The sequence below is a fragment of the Oreochromis niloticus genome, linkage group LG3 (genome assembly GCF_001858045.2).
Source record: "Oreochromis niloticus isolate F11D_XX linkage group LG3, O_niloticus_UMD_NMBU, whole genome shotgun sequence".
Lineage (NCBI taxonomy): Eukaryota > Metazoa > Chordata > Actinopteri > Cichliformes > Cichlidae > Oreochromis > Oreochromis niloticus.
The window spans coordinates 41,771,469-41,786,965 of record NC_031967.2 but is presented as its reverse complement, the minus strand read 5'-3'; the positions used below and the strand labels follow the sequence as shown (position 1 = coordinate 41,786,965).

At 43.6% G+C, this 15,497-nt stretch overlaps 1 protein-coding gene across 1 annotated transcript; it reads right to left on the bottom strand.

The window, feature by feature from the left end:
- Positions 1–3,384: 3,384 nt before the first annotated feature.
- abce1 (ATP-binding cassette, sub-family E (OABP), member 1) lies at positions 3,385–15,490 on the bottom strand. Its single transcript, XM_003456445.4, has 19 exons — positions 15,336–15,490; positions 14,110–14,251; positions 13,950–14,035; positions 13,732–13,829; positions 12,047–12,164; positions 11,110–11,247; positions 10,952–11,021; positions 10,413–10,509; positions 10,198–10,287; positions 10,003–10,124; positions 9,752–9,876; positions 8,317–8,413; positions 7,822–7,881; positions 7,691–7,749; positions 7,300–7,410; positions 6,717–6,859; positions 6,143–6,265; positions 5,947–6,058; positions 3,385–3,779 (listed from the first exon to the last, which is right to left on the bottom strand). Exons 2-19 carry the CDS (start codon positions 14,210–14,212, stop codon positions 3,732–3,734), a joined length of 1,800 nt encoding a protein of 599 aa, XP_003456493.1. The 5' UTR covers positions 14,213–14,251; positions 15,336–15,490; the 3' UTR covers positions 3,385–3,731.
- Between the last annotated feature and the right edge of the window lie 7 nt (positions 15,491–15,497).

Genomic DNA, 15,497 nt, shown 5'->3' with positions numbered 1-15,497 from the left:
CCACCAACGTGTATGAACAGAGCCAGAGGAGCGGCTACATGAAGCCTGTCACCATGGCGGACAATCATTCTGTGGGCTGCAGCACGGAGGATGACTGGGAGGAGGTGGAGGCGTTTAAAGTGATGGTGCCAAACTACAGAGGGCAGAGGAGGCCCTACAGAGGAAGGGGAGGGAGAGGAGGCAGAGGAAGGGGTGGCTACGATCCAACCAGGGAGGTGTACAGGAGTAGACAGGAGAGAGATATGGGGGTGGGGTTTAACTATATTCAGTCTAACCCTGCCCACATGGGATGGGCTCGCGAGAAAAGGTATTAGCTCTGAGCCAATGAGAGAAGAGGACACAGGTGGTGATTTTTTTTTTTTTCTTTCTTTCTTTTGCTTTTTTCTGGAGATCTGATTGGTGTAGACTGGCAGCCATGGAAATGCAGTCTGGACCCGAGTTGGAAAATCTATAACTCCATTTGTGTTTTGCTGCCTCTAAATCAACAAGCTTATTGCTTTGTATCAAAACATAAACACTATCCTCCTCTTTTCTTTTAAGTGCATTAGCATAGCATGTTAGCACTATTTCTTATCACTCAGACGAATGGATTCAATGAATGTCGAGCTCTAAGTTTGTTTACGAGGATTGTGAATGATTTAAAAAAAGTTACCCACTGTGTTGACATGATGAATGTATGGGTTTCTTTACTGGTTGTGTGTTTGAGATTTTGGGAAATATGTTTATTAGCTTTCTTGCCTGAGAGGAAACGCTTTCATGTCTGTGGCAGTTTAGCTTAGCTTAGCATAAAGCAACGGAAAATCAGCGAAGACTGAGTAGCATTTTGCTACATTAAAAAAACAATGTAATGACACTGGCATAGAACAATAATCATTTCATAAATAAAATGGTGAAAAAGGATCAGTAAGGCATAAATTACCATTGCTATATTAATACATTTTAGTAACTCAAACCATACTCTCCCCTCTATTTCTATTATCACAGTTTAATGTTAACTAGCGTTAAATAGCTAAACTTATATTTTATATCAAGCTAGTTAGCTTAGCACTAAGCAGTGGGAAATCAGTCATGACTGTAAAGTATAATTTTCTATATGATACATTTAAAAAAACTTGCATAAAACCATACTCTTTCACTTGTACATATAGTTATTTAGCACAGCTTAGCAAAAAAACCTTGAGGTATAAAGTAGCATTTTCCTATTTCCTATCCAATCTTTTAGTAACTCTCTTAAAACCATATGTTTTTTAAAAAAATTCTTTCCACTCCCATTTTTACATCAAGCTAGTTAGTTGAGCACAAAGCAGTGGGAAAAGTCATGACTGTTGGGAGAAAGTTAGCATTTTTGTATATAAATGACATCATATAAGTTAAACCAAATTTTTTCCCACTGCAGTTTTTACACACAGCTAGCTAGCTTAGCACAGGTGAGCCCATCAAACCCCAGATTCACTTTTTGCACACACTAACAAGCTTTAAATGGGCGTGCTCGGCTAGCTGTTTGTGCCCATGTCTCTATGCTAAGGTAAGCACAGACACAAAGCGCTCCGTCTGCTCCTCTCTCTAAAATTATTTGCAGAAGTCTTCCTCTGATGAGTCAAAGATAAATTTGTCTTGTTTGTTTTTTATGTCGTTATAAATGCTGGGAGCTCAGTGGATCAGTGCGGGGGGGAGAAGCAAAAAGCCAAGGGGAGCGAGCTGGAAAGGAGTGTAAGAACTGCTGCTGCTGTTAGCGCCCATCAGGCTGTTGGTCACTGTGAGTTGTGCATGGACATTTTTCTTTCAGGTCTGTCTGCTGGTTTCTGGTCGTCTAACCTCAGATCCAGTGCCTTATGTTTGCTGCGTTTACTTCTCTGTGCTCGGAGAAACACTGCTGTACAGAACAAAAACGTGCTGTTTGGATTTGATTTTCTATGTGGTTGAATAAATAAACCTTTGGCTCAGATGCTGCCTCTGGAGCTGTTGGTTGGTTTTTGGGTGAATAAAGTTTCAGAATCTTTTAGCATATTATTAGCATATCATAGTAACTATTGCAATGCACAACAAACCTCTTTATAAAAATATTGGGGAAGGGGGGGTGATCACAGAGGTTTCATGGGTTTTGATCATCGCCTGCAGTGCTGTGAAGAACTGATTCAGGTCATCAAACTTTATTATTAGACAAAGAACATAAGTACAATGTGCAGTTTTTAATGATGTAATTCAATGAAATCTCTGATTAACCACCTTGTTTTGAAAAGCTTAGCTCAATGTCGCTGTTGGGCAGGCGGGAGATGTGAACACCCAAGTTTGTGAAAACAATAACTGGAGAACAAGGGAACGTAGGAGTTTCATACTAAAAATCTCAGTGACCCAAACTCAATGCCAAGTTTTCTGAAATTCTTGTGACAGTGATAAGTCAAGTAGGAAGTCACCACAAACATTACCATTTCCTTTTCTCTGTCGGCCACAAGGCTAACAGAGGCCTGCTTTGAATCCACCCTGAGGCCACTGACTGCATGCCGTCACAATCAAAGCTGAAATACCCCCACACATTGTTCAATCTCTGCTCTGGAGACATCCACATGCCAATAATAGGTCACAGTTACAACGCCACCCAGTGGAAGCAGGATGATATGTATCATAACGTCATCCAGTTTACATGAAACAAACATGTCTCTGCACACCATGTGCAGCAACATGACATAACTAGTGGGCTCAGGAAATGATAACTGGTAACAGGCATACACTCGGTGTTTATTTATAGCTGCCCTTTCTCCATGACTAAAACATGATGTGTTTAGGGAACGTCTGTAAATTGCAACTATCGGGAAAAAAAACAGTCCAGCTCATTGGTGAGGCCCTCCACAACAATCCCAGTTTCTCATGTGGCCCCTTTGTAGAATTGATTGATCACCTCTGCTCTGAAGGGTGTAGAGTTCCCGAAAATGCTTTTAAACCATATTTCAGCTCCTAGGTGTCTGCACAGTGGTTACACTGCTGCCTCACACCAAGAAGGTTCAAATCCTGGGGCATGTGTCTGGGTACTTCAGTTTCCTCCCAGTCTAAAGACTTGCAGTGACTGGTTTGGTTAACTGGTGAATCTAAATCGCTTGTAGGTGTCAAGCAGAGTCTGAATGGTTGTCACTCTCTCTCTGTTCCTCCCCTTACCCCCAGACGGTTGCAGCAGATGGCTGTCCCTCCCCAAGCCTGGTTCTGCTGGAGCTCTTCCTGTTAAAAGGGAGTTTTTCCTTCCCAGTGTCACAAAGCGTTTGTGGTCATATGATTGTTGGGGTTTCCTCTGTATTATTGTAGGGTCTTTATCTTTTTTGTGAATAAAACTGAATTGAGTTGCGTTAGCCTCGAGTCTGTGAGGTGCTTACCAACAAAGACACACACGGAGCATTCCTGGTTCAGGAAGCATCAGTTTATTCTGATTGCAAATGTACGGGTGTTAAAATGTTCTCGCTGCCTCTGAATTCAGCCAAGCGCGTTCAGGCTGACGCACGCACACACACAACGCACTTTATTTTTAAACACTTCACAACATTGCTGGCTATTGAACGCAGCCCGGTACATACAGGCTGATGTTTCTTTGTTTTTCTTAAATGTTTTTTTTTTTTTATTTAAAGTTTTAATATGTGTCTGCTGTTTGGCAGGTCGGCCATGAAATGTCGAGGTTATAACGCTCGAGCGTGCGCGGGCGCAGAGAAGCGTCCGGGAAGTCGCCGTTGGTCAGGTGGGACGCTGTCTTAGTCGTCCAGGAAGAAATAGTTCCCGCTCTTCTTCTGTTCCGTGTCCTGCAGAGAGATGAGGCAGAGGTCAGACTCTTTGATTCCTCACTGACATCACAGTTAAAGCTGTTTCTATTTTTCTGTCTACCTCTCTACATAAAGTTTTTCATGTAGTGCAGCAGCATATGTAATACTGGGAGGGCTACATTTTCTAATTATTATCTCTAATAAGCCCCAAGCTGAGTGGATGACTGCAGCTCAGATACTTTAAGCTCATAAGCTCGTGTGCTACTAAAATGACCACATGTAACGGTAGAAGAGTCGTCTTCAGTGAAACTGGAGGAGCGCTGTGATGCTTCCTCGGGTTTGAACAGATTCAGAGAAAATACTAAATGCCTCTGAGCGGGTCGAGGGACCTCAGGATTAGAGCCGTCAGGTCAAAGTTTGCTTGAAGGGGCGGAGCTAAAAGTGCTCAATATCTGCAAACTCGCGACCAAGAGGCGGGTACACGAGGTTCTTCAGCTGCGTTCACGCTGGCAGCACATCGCACGTCACCTTGAAGCCGACAACCGATCATCTGGGAACATTCCAGGGTCTAGTTGCCTAGGTAACCCTACAACACTTTTACTACCAGGTCGTATGTCGGTCTTCACTCTTATTGGTTCGCCTGTAAGTTGAGTCAAGTCTATTTTGGTTCCCACCCCCCTCGTGTCACCAGCTGTTATTTCGTCGAAAGTCACTGACTTTATGGTCTCTGGTCGCCCTGTCGCTTCCAGCGTGTACGCAGCTTCATCTTTATCACATATTATGTCATCTTGTTGCCTAGCAACCACCTTCCAGTGGGCTAAAATGACCCATTTGGAGTATTTATGCACCTGCAACACTTAATAACAGCATCGCATCGGTTTAATTTCAACAAAACTTGTTGATGTAAAACTTGCTATGCATGACATATGATGTCATCATGTTACCTGGCAACAATGGACTAAAACACAGCAAATCACACTGCAGCATGGGCATATGTGACCAAGATAAAAGAGGATTATTTTGACCTGCAAAGCTAACAGTCTCCAAGAAATAAAAACATGGAGCTCTAAAACAAGATGGTTTTGTTGCTTGTCCTCTTTAATGTACTGGTTTACACGTTTATTCTAGGTTTTATTTTTTCAGCAAATGGTTTTATTTGTTAGATTCAGCTTTAAAGAAATGTCCTTTGGGTTCAGTCAGGAATGTCGTAAATCAAAATAAATCGAGTTTGTGGATCTATCCACTGTATCTTTGTCATGTAAGACTCTCAGACTTGCATTCAGCCCGGCTGAAGCACAGCACCAATCACAGCTGGACTCTCCTGTGTGGAGCTCTGTGCATCCCTGACACCTGTCAAGCAGGGCGCAGGTCACGGTGATGTCACCATAGCTTTGTATCATTTGTAATGGCGTTGACGGGCGAGGACTTGTCATGTGTCACCACTCACACAAAACCTCCTCATCACTGCTGAGGAGGAGGAGGAGGAGAAGCCTCACACTGCTGTCCTTCAGTATGATCTGTGAGCGTCTGCACTGACGTCACTAAAATGCAGATAAAAACAGTCGTGGTCGTAAACCCGCATCGGCAAACCGGCTGCAGCGGCACCTGCGACAGGTTACAAAAATCAGGAAGTGCACGACTGGCTGAAACGACATCCAGGTGGACAAGATGTCACTTTTGTTGTGTGGCGAGTATAAACAGGCCCTAATGAGGCCGTTACAGGTTTTATTTGTTTGTGTCCCACAAGTCTCGCTGTGACCGTGGTAATGGCGACCTGTTCATAATTTCATCACATTTTATCTGTTACATAAAATTTTTGACCGAGAAATCTTATGTGCCACCCGTCTGTGTCATCACAGACACTCGTTTATACTCTGATCATTCACACAGACTCAAAAACCATGCCTGAAGAAGCTCACAGACAGAAGTGAACATCAGACCCAACTACAACGTCTCTAATCCTCTCTGCTGTTGTTGGAAAAACCTTTAAAAATAAGCTTTTGTTTCAATTAAACCTCGTTCGATGATTCTACTACACATACGTTTGAGGTGTGGTGAAAAATAAAGTGTTAATGTGTCATTAAAGTTACTTTTTTATGTTATTAGCTCAGCACAGTGTTTTCATGTCAAGAATCTGTCCATGTGTGACGGTCAGTGTGTTTAAATAAAGGTTCAAACAAACATGGAGGTCGGGTCGCGGCGTTACCTTGATGGAGTTGAGTTTGTTGATCCTCGGCCTGAAGTTGTTTGGATCTCTCCTGAATGTGATCTCCAGCAGTGACAGGAAGCGGTTCATCCCAGCCAGCAGACTCTGAGGCCTGAAAAAAACAAACAAACATCCCATTACCGTGGCGGCGGTCGACGAGCTGACGAAGCAGCTCAGACTCTGCGACTCATCTTACGTGTTGGCCGAAGTCTTCTTGGAGGGAATCCCGTCAAACACGATGACTCTGTCGGCCAGGTAGGTCGCCATGATGAAGTCGTGCTCCACCACGAATGCTGTCTTCTTGGCGTGGAGGATGTACCTGCGAATAAAAGACGTGTCACAACAGCACCACACACTGGCAGAGACACGCGACTGCAATCAACAACGAGGCCTTCTAATTAGACCGCTTCAGGTCATCAAATGTGGACGTTTTCCTCCTTAATTACATATTTTGAGACATGACAGACACTTCTTACCATCTTCCACCGCTGCAAAGATTAACCAATCAAATAACAAAGAACACAAAAATACTGTCGAGCTGTAAATCATGCAAAGCTACTCACAGGGTCCAAGAATGACGCTGAAACGAGGAGATTACCTGAAATCTGATTATTGAGATGCGCTCTCGTCTGACTTTGTATCAAAGTAAAAAATTGAAAAGAAATCCTGAGTTTTAAGCTGCTCGCTGCGGATTCTTTAACACTTGTGTTTGAGGATAAACAGGAGGAGGGGGGCGGAGCTGAAAGAGGAGCAAGGAGAGGAGCTCATACCTCTTGATGACTCTGGCGGCCATCAATCGCTGCTCGGAGTCCAGGTAGGCGGAGGGCTCATCAATGAGGTACACGTCGGCCGGTTTTCCCAAACAGAGCGTGAGGGCGACTCTCTGCAGCTCACCTCCGGACAGGTTCTGTACCTGTGGGCGGAGCAGAGGCAGCTTCATCATCCCGTCCTCGTCGTATCTCATTAGAAAACGCTTTCTACCCACCAGTCGCTCAAAAAGTCTCCTTACATTTTATTTTAATTACATTTAAATCGAGGCTGATGACACACAAGTAACAAAATAAAATAGAAAAAGATGGATCAGCGCCTTATCCAGGATAAAGATCAGGTTAGTGTGTTTGTGTGTACCCGTTTAGACATCTTTGCGGGGATCAAAAATTGCAATGTTACTCTACTTGTAGTCACTTATTAGGACTAAGAGCCTGTCCTCACGAGTTTGAGGGCATTTTTGAGACTCAAAATGTGGTTTTAGTGTCAGGGTTACAGTTAGGCTGATGGTTAGGGTAAGCGGCATTATGTTAATTAGATGTCCTCACTAAGATATCCAAACGAGAATGCGTGTGTCTCTCTTACATCCTGGTCGATGATGCTCTCGATCTGCATCGGCTTCATGACGTCGGTGATAAACTGCGGGTGCGTGTAGGCGTCTCTGATCTTCTCGTGCAGCAGAGCTCGGACGCTGCCCTGAAAACGTAAAACACACTCGACTCCATCAGAAAACCTGACCTTGGTCGCTGCAGACAGACTTGAAACGTTTAATCTGATGTTTCAAATTTTAGTTTGTTTTTCATGATATGAGCAATGGTAAAAGTATGCTTCAACTTTATTTAAACGTCTTTGGACTTTGAACCCTGGATTTCTGTAAATTCACAGTTTGCTGACTAAAATCAATCAGCAGGCTGAAAAGCAGTGAAACAGACGGATGATCCTGTAATGGGGCCGCGGTTAGAAAAAGAGAGCTGACCTTGAACTTGGGGCTGATGGTCTGAGGCTTGTAGCTGACGTTCAGAATGGGAACCTCGCCTGAAAGACAGAGCTCCGGGTCAGTGCGTGTGTCCGGTTTAATCCGGCTTCATCTGAGAGAGAGACACTCACCTCCTCCGTCAGGTCTGAGCCCACCGGCCAACATCCTGATGAAGGTTGTCTTCCCTGTGCCTGGAAACACACATACACACACACACACTTTCAGACGTGCACATGTCAACTTTTTCATTTCTGTGAGAAATGCAGTTGTTCTGACGTTAGAGAGAAACAGTCAGAGGAAACAAAATGATCCATATTTTTATTATATTCATATATAATAAATTAATATTTTCATTAATCTCCTTCTTTAGTGCCATTTTAAATGAGCTTCGTCTAAGCTACGAGATTTTTTATATTTTTCAACTTTTCTTCTCCAAAATTAAATAAGTGACTAAGAAACATTACAGGTTCAGACCCGTTAATTTAGATTTTTTTAAATTGGCTTGGAAATGATAAAATATGTGACGGCCTCCGAAGCTGCTTCTAAATGAAACATCTGAAAGGTTCAATTTTAAAAACCTTTTTAAACGTTGACCGATTTAGACTAAAACCCTCAGCGCGGCTCACCGTTCTCTCCCAGCATCACCATGATCTCAGAGTCTGTAAACTCTCCTCCTTTGATGTCCAGCGTGAACTCGCCCATCGTCTTCGACATGTCCGGATACTGAACAACAGCAAACAATCAAACATTCAACAAAGAAGCGACTCAGCTCATTTTCCTATGCTGCTTTTTTGCAAATTGTGCACAATAATATTTATTTTCATTTTTCTTGCAGTTTATAAAAATTAGTGTATCTCAATAATGAACGGACTTGGTCCTGTGGTGGGCTTTAACCCTTTAAGACCTACCATAGAACCAAGTCCGCCAGAGCTTATATTATATTTTTACATGCTGTAGTGCCATTTTTGGGAGCATTTCAAGTTGATATACATCAATACAACCATTATAGCCCAAATTGTAATAATATGTATGCATTAAGTGCATAGTAATTACATAAATTGCAAAAGAGTGCAATAAACTACAAAAAAAATTAAAAATCGTTTTTGTTTTTTTAACATATATTTCTAGTTAGAGAAATTTAAGAGGCTTATCCTTCAAAACTGTAAATACAAAGAAGTTGCACAAACTAGTTTCCCATCACAGGAAATTTATTTTAAGTGTCTTCATAGTTTTATTTTTGAAATACACCGATTTTTATATACTGCAGGAAAAACGAAAATAAGTATTATAATGCAAATTTGCAAAAAACCAGCATCTGCATCAAAATAAACTATTTCCAGCAGTGCAATTTGAGTCCTAAGCATCCCAGAAACGACACAGAAAGTCATAAAGTCAAAGATAACTTTTAAAAACACCAGTATAGGCTCATAAGGCCCTGATGGTAAAAAACTACATTTCCGCAAAATGGCGTCACTTCCGGTTTCGGGCAGGTCACGGCGGACATGTGAAAGTTCGCGCTGATGGACGTAGGAAGTCTTACAAACAGCTGATCGGATCGGCAAAGCGTGTTTCTGGAATATTATGTTTTTTGATTTGATATACCTTTATTAGTCCCACAAGGGGAAATTTCGTTTTGTTGCTGCAAGTGCTTTTTATGCAGTTTTTGCAAAGCCATATGTGGAAGGAAACTGTGACCTAGGACAAGCTGATGGCATAATGTAAGTACAACTCCTCCGGTTTCATATGCAAAAAAAATTATTGCGCTAGCTTACGTGGTTGCAGTGCTACCGGGATTTAAAAATAGTTACGCAAATCAGAGCGTGCCTGCTCCAACCGGCTTTAAAGGGTTAATGACGACATTTCTAAACCCACAAGACTGAAAAAGCTCAGAAAAGAAAAGGAATCGGCAGATGAAGCAGTTATAGCCCCTGTGTGACAAAGCTTTTATTTTGAAAAGAAAAACATGACAGGAAAAGAAAGTGGTAGGGGAGGAAAAACAAAAAGAAAACAACGAGCTGGAGCAAATGAGCAGTGATTCAGAGATTAGGCACATAAACTGACCTGGTAGTGCCTGAGTCTCTTGACCTCCTCCTCATTGGCCGTCTCGGCCACCTTGAATACCAGCGACGTCTCGCGAAACCTGAGATTCTCCGTGGGGACGTAACCGTCCAGGAAGATGTTGATACCTGGAGGAAGGATGCAGGAAGATCAGGACATGCTTTGGGTCCATTTAGCGACGGTGATATTAAGGACAAATACCACCACTCATTTCTTCACACTTTTACAGAGATGTGGTGCAATAATGTTTTTACCCTCTCTGACACTGAAGGGCATGGTAACGACTCCATAGGCGCTCGGGACTCCGTACAGACAGCAGATGAAGTCCGACAGGTAGTCCAGCACGCTCAGATCGTGCTCCACCACGATGATGTACCTGCAACGCAACATTACGTTTAAGAGCGGCGGTGCACCTCCAGGGACCAAACTGAAGCTCTGAAGTGACAAACCTGTCGGGGGTGATGAGCGAGCGGATGGTGATGGCAGCCTTCAGCCTCTGTTTAACATCCAGGTAACTGGACGGCTCGTCAAACATGAAACTGCAGCAGAGGAGCAGAAACAAGAGGACGGCGGTCAGTTTGCAAGCTCGGATCTCAGCTCACAGACAAAACAATACAACGTTTGTTAAATATTAAATAAATAAACTTTCGGGCAGTTTCCTCACATGTCAGCCCTCTGGATGCAGACAACAGCACAGGCGAACCTCTGCAGCTCTCCTCCAGACAGATCCTCCACGTTCCTCTCCCGCAGGTGACTCAGATCTGCAGACAAACACGGAGACGCAATTAGAAATGTTGTTTATACGTAGCATTAGAAAAGAAAACAATCCAAAACAGGGGGAAGATCCCTGGGATTAAGCGCTGCTTTTGTGGGATTATTTTAAGAATAGGAATAGTTACTGCACACAAGCTGGTTTATCAGCTCCACACGGAGACACACTTCCTTTAAATATGACCCATGAAATAAGTCTGTTCCAATGAAAGGTCCTGTGATGTGTCACATGGTCCTCACAAGAGTAAACAGTGTGTATCAACCTAAAAATACTAACACACAACTGTGTTTGTTCATAATGGCACTAAACTGTTTACAGTCGGGGTGTAAACGCTTCCACATGAAGGTTCTTCAGCTTGTAATTAAGGGAGTGTGTCTGTGTGTGTGTGTGTGTGTGTGTGTGTGTGTGTGTGTGTGTGTGTGTGTGTGTACCAAGCTGTTCGCAGACGAGGTCCTGTGTGTCTGTGTCATCTTTCCTGCTCAGGATAGCCCCTACTGACCCCTGCAGGTGGAGACGAACAATTACAACCGGCCCTCAGAGCAAACGCCCATGCCAACAGGAACAATGTATTCAAGGAAAAGTCGGGAACCTTGACGGTCTTTGGGATCTGGTCGACGTACTGCGGCTTCACGATGGCCCGCAGGTCGTCCTCCAGGATTTTGGTGAAGTAGTTCTGCAGCTCGGACCCTCTGAAGTAGGTCAGGATCTCCTGCCAGTCTGGAGGATTCTGGGATTTCAAAGTACGGATCATTAAAGCACAAAGCTTCCGATAATGAGGCCAATGTGTGGAAATCATCCCTGAGGGTGAAAAACTCCGGGGTCTGTATCAGATCCAGGATGATGAACTGAGTGTCTGCACTGAGGCCTAGTATAAGAAAACGAAGCATTACTTTGAATGTGAATCATGCAAAGCTGGGCTGATAGAGTCCATGTAACCATAACTTGGTGTGTTGTCCAGCACATGTCTAACCTGCACAAGTTAATTTGTTCGCAGCTTTTCAAGCAAAAAGGTTTACTGTGTAAATGTCACTGAAGTCTGTTCCTTGCTACACGTCTGTCTTATGAAACAGATGTGCAAATTGTTCTACTTTACTAACAGGAAATATGGGACTTGTAAGGATACTTACAGAAAATTAATAACAAAATTACAAAAATTCAAGAAAAACTGCAGTAAGTATCAGTAAGTCGTGGGTTTACAATGAATGAGCTGAACAACATGAGTAAATGAGTCAAACTGAATTACAAGGGAGGGGTTTTGTTTTTAAATGGGCCTTTAGAACCTAATCAAGAATTTCCTTTTGGCACTGGCTAAAGATTTCAACCATCATTAGGAGTTAGGAGAGCATTTCCTGATAAAGTTACCCGACCAGTCGGTGGAGGCACACCTTAATCTTTTCCTGTTGCTAAACCAATGGCCAGCAAACCAAAAATGGCAACTCCACCCAAACATTATCTCCTCAGGCCAGCAGCAACATGACTGCCGGCCTGTGAGTGTGTGTGCGTGTGTGTCATGTGCGAACACTCACATCGAACTTCCCCAGGTTTGGTTTCTGTTTTCCGGCCAGGATTTTCAGAGCTGTGGACTTGCCGATACCGTTGGTCCCCACCAGCCCCAAAACCTCACCGGGCCGGGGGATAGGCAGCCTGCACCCCACACACACACACACACACACACACACACACACACACACACACACTATAAACATCTTGACCCACCATAACAGACTTCAACATAAGCTAATAATCAAATAATTTCATCATTTAGTGTCAGCTTTCCTTTCAGATGTTGCTGCTTTGGTTTGTGAGGTTTTTTCTTTGCTGCTATGAAGAAATCCAGCTCCAGATTTTTGGCTCTAAAACGACTTCATTGCTGAGCAATAATAATAAGCTCTTACTTAAACCCAAAGTCTTAGCGGTGTTTCTTTACATAGATGGGCTACCTGGGTATGTTTGTGTATGTAGAGACTTAAAGACTGATAGATCGCTTTCCATGCTTTTTGAAAGTTCAACTGCTGGTATTGAACTAGAGCTGTGCTTCCTGTCATGAAGTGACGATTCTCGATATCATTCAGCTGCCTCTCTTGAATCAGGAATTACTCTGTCCAGCTCCATGAGCCCGTTAGGGTCCGCTTACGTAAAATGACGTAAATGTCATCATCAGACGGTTAAGACAAGGGTCTACGCGGACGTTCGAATGCCGCTCTGTTTCAGTGACCACGCAGACTCGTCAGCGGAGAATTTACATAACAGCGCAGCAAATTCTCAGGAATGACTACATGGACAGCGGCTCTCCAGCTGTTCGTGTCTGCAACAGAGTATATTCAGAGTACGGTGGTCGTACCGACTCGAACAGCACCATCACAGCCCTGGGTTAGGACCTCAGTGGAGAGGCAGCTGATTAGTGCTTTTATTTAAAGTATAAAAATCATTAACAACTGAAACATTATTTTTATTATTTGTGTGGCTACAGCCACGCTCTCCCCTCCAAGGTCAACCTCTCACTTTTTAAAGGTCCTCTTGTTGTACAGAGAATGAGCATCAACTTGTTTCAGTCTGACACAAACTTCATGTAGAGGATCATCACTGCTGCTGAGAGCTGGCTCTCCGGCTATGAGCAGTAGCAGGTTCTCAGTTGAGGAGTCCAGTTTCCACCCAGAGGGCATCAAGTGAGGAGAACACTCACAGGGTTGTAGACCCGAGTGGACGTAAACGTCTGTTTACTGTTGAGATCATCACCGTGGAGCTCGATCCCCTTTCACGGATCCTAAATCTCCTCCAGGAAATCAAAAGAGCGATCTTCACTTTTGATTTCATCTCCATGGAGTAGTAAAGTCACAGGGAGATTTTTTTGATTTGTGTGAACAAAAAAACTTTTTTCTCCTCAGATCCCTCAAGATGTTCCAACAGAAGTCTGTGTTGGACACTGCTGCAAAACCACACCTGACCTGATGTGCAGCCTTCAGGCTAAGAATCTGTGGACCCTCCAAACGAAAACTGAAAGCTGGAGGCACAAATCTATTAACCAGTAATAACTAAAATTAAAATCATAGCACACGGCGGAGGTGAACAGAACTAAAGGAACGATCCAAGAATAACAGCTAAGCTGGAATTTAATTTCGACCTGTTTCCCGAGGTTTTTGTAACATGTCAGCGGAAACGCTGCTCAGCTGTGAGGAGAAGGTAAACAGACTGGAGAGGTTTATCGCCGTACCGGTGCAGTTTGAAGGAGTTGGCGCAGTATCTGTGTGTGGTTTCCTTCTCCAGGTTGCTGGGAAGGTTGACGATCGACAGTGCTCCAAACGGACATTTCTGCAAGGAGAAAAAGTCACGAAACAAACTTCAAAAACACATTCTTAATAGGTTAAACGTTGTGGCTAAAAGCAGTCTGAAAGGATCATTTCCTGCTAGATATTCAGGCGCTAAGATTACCTTGATGCAGATGCCACAGCCTATGCACAGAGACTCCGAGATCCACACTATCTTACTCTGTGGAGTCACCTCAATACACAGTTTACCTGCAGACACACACGGTTTACGTTTAGACACATTTCTCTTTTTGTGCCGTCGGTGCGATCATCTCCACACTCACCCATACGGACGACCGGGCAGCTCTTTTTGCACTCCTGACGGCATTTCTTAGGTTTGCATTTGTCATGGTTGACGATGGCGATCCTGGTGTTCTTATCCGCCATGATTGAGGGAGGGAATGATGGACCTTAGCACCTGTGGAGCTGGAGAAACAAATTGATATCTGAGGAGCTGGTTTTGAGAAAATATGATTAAACGTACAAAGAGAAACAGGAACAATTTATTAACTGAGTCATGATTAGCATGCAGCTCCCCAAAACCATCCAAAAAGTCTCTAAATGTGAGTGCAGCAGTCGGGGTCAAACCTGCGTCCACATGCACAATGTTAACTCTGCTGAAACAACACATTCAATTCTGAACAAACGCTCGTTTTATCCAACAATAGAGTGCTGCAGATCTCCTGCCTAAACCAGCCTCTGGCTACATTTAATACCTGCTGTCTTTAATTCTGATCCTGGTCTGGTGTGTGCGTATCTAGGCCCCCAGGAGTCCGGCCCATTTGAGCTTTGCAGTCTTTTGAAAAGAAAGAGCGAGCCACACCAGGGTCCATTTAAAATTCTGCCCTTTCATTGTTGCTTCACGTCTGTACGCATATGTCTGGAAAATACCCACTTCAACTCATTTAAACAATCTGTGCCCAACTTTCTTTTTAGTTCTGCATTAATTTAACTCACAATATTAATTATTTTAACTAGCTGTATTCTAGCTTTAATGTAGCATGACGGGCGGTGGCGACGAGCATCAAGCTAGGGATTTCTCCTCCAATAACGTGCTGATCTGTGGTGTATACATATGCCGAATTAATAAACTACTCATAAACACTTTAAAAATGTCTTGGAATTATAATCTCATGACTGTCTGCTACGGTGAGTGATGTGAAACATCATAACTTGGGAGATTTACGAATGGAGTTTGGCGCATGATCCTGTCGTTAAAAAGAAAACGTAATATTTTCAGGGCCCGTGTCTCAGCAATACGAGCAACCGGGGGAACCCACACCACCAGAATCCCAACAAGCCTTAACCATACAATTACACTGGATAACGGACCAGTTTTAAAGAGGCGCTAGTCCGGTGGAAGCGAAGTTTAGGATGTTCACTGGAGAATGCTAACGGCTAGCTTCACGATATTAGCAGCGGAGGCCCAGCAACCCGACATCTGCTCGTTTGTGTGGCAATAAAAACGTCGAAAGCAATAAAATCCAGGGCGATTAGTACACAAACTCACCCTTATCCGGCTCCAGCTACCCGGTTAAGAAGGGATTAGAAGAGAAGACACGTTTAGAGACAAAAACTCCGGGGTGAAACTTCTGTTTTTTTCCAGCAACGTGTTCCTCTCACGGGCTGGAAGCCGGCAGGAAAGATGGCGGGAGTCGCAGATAGCATGCGA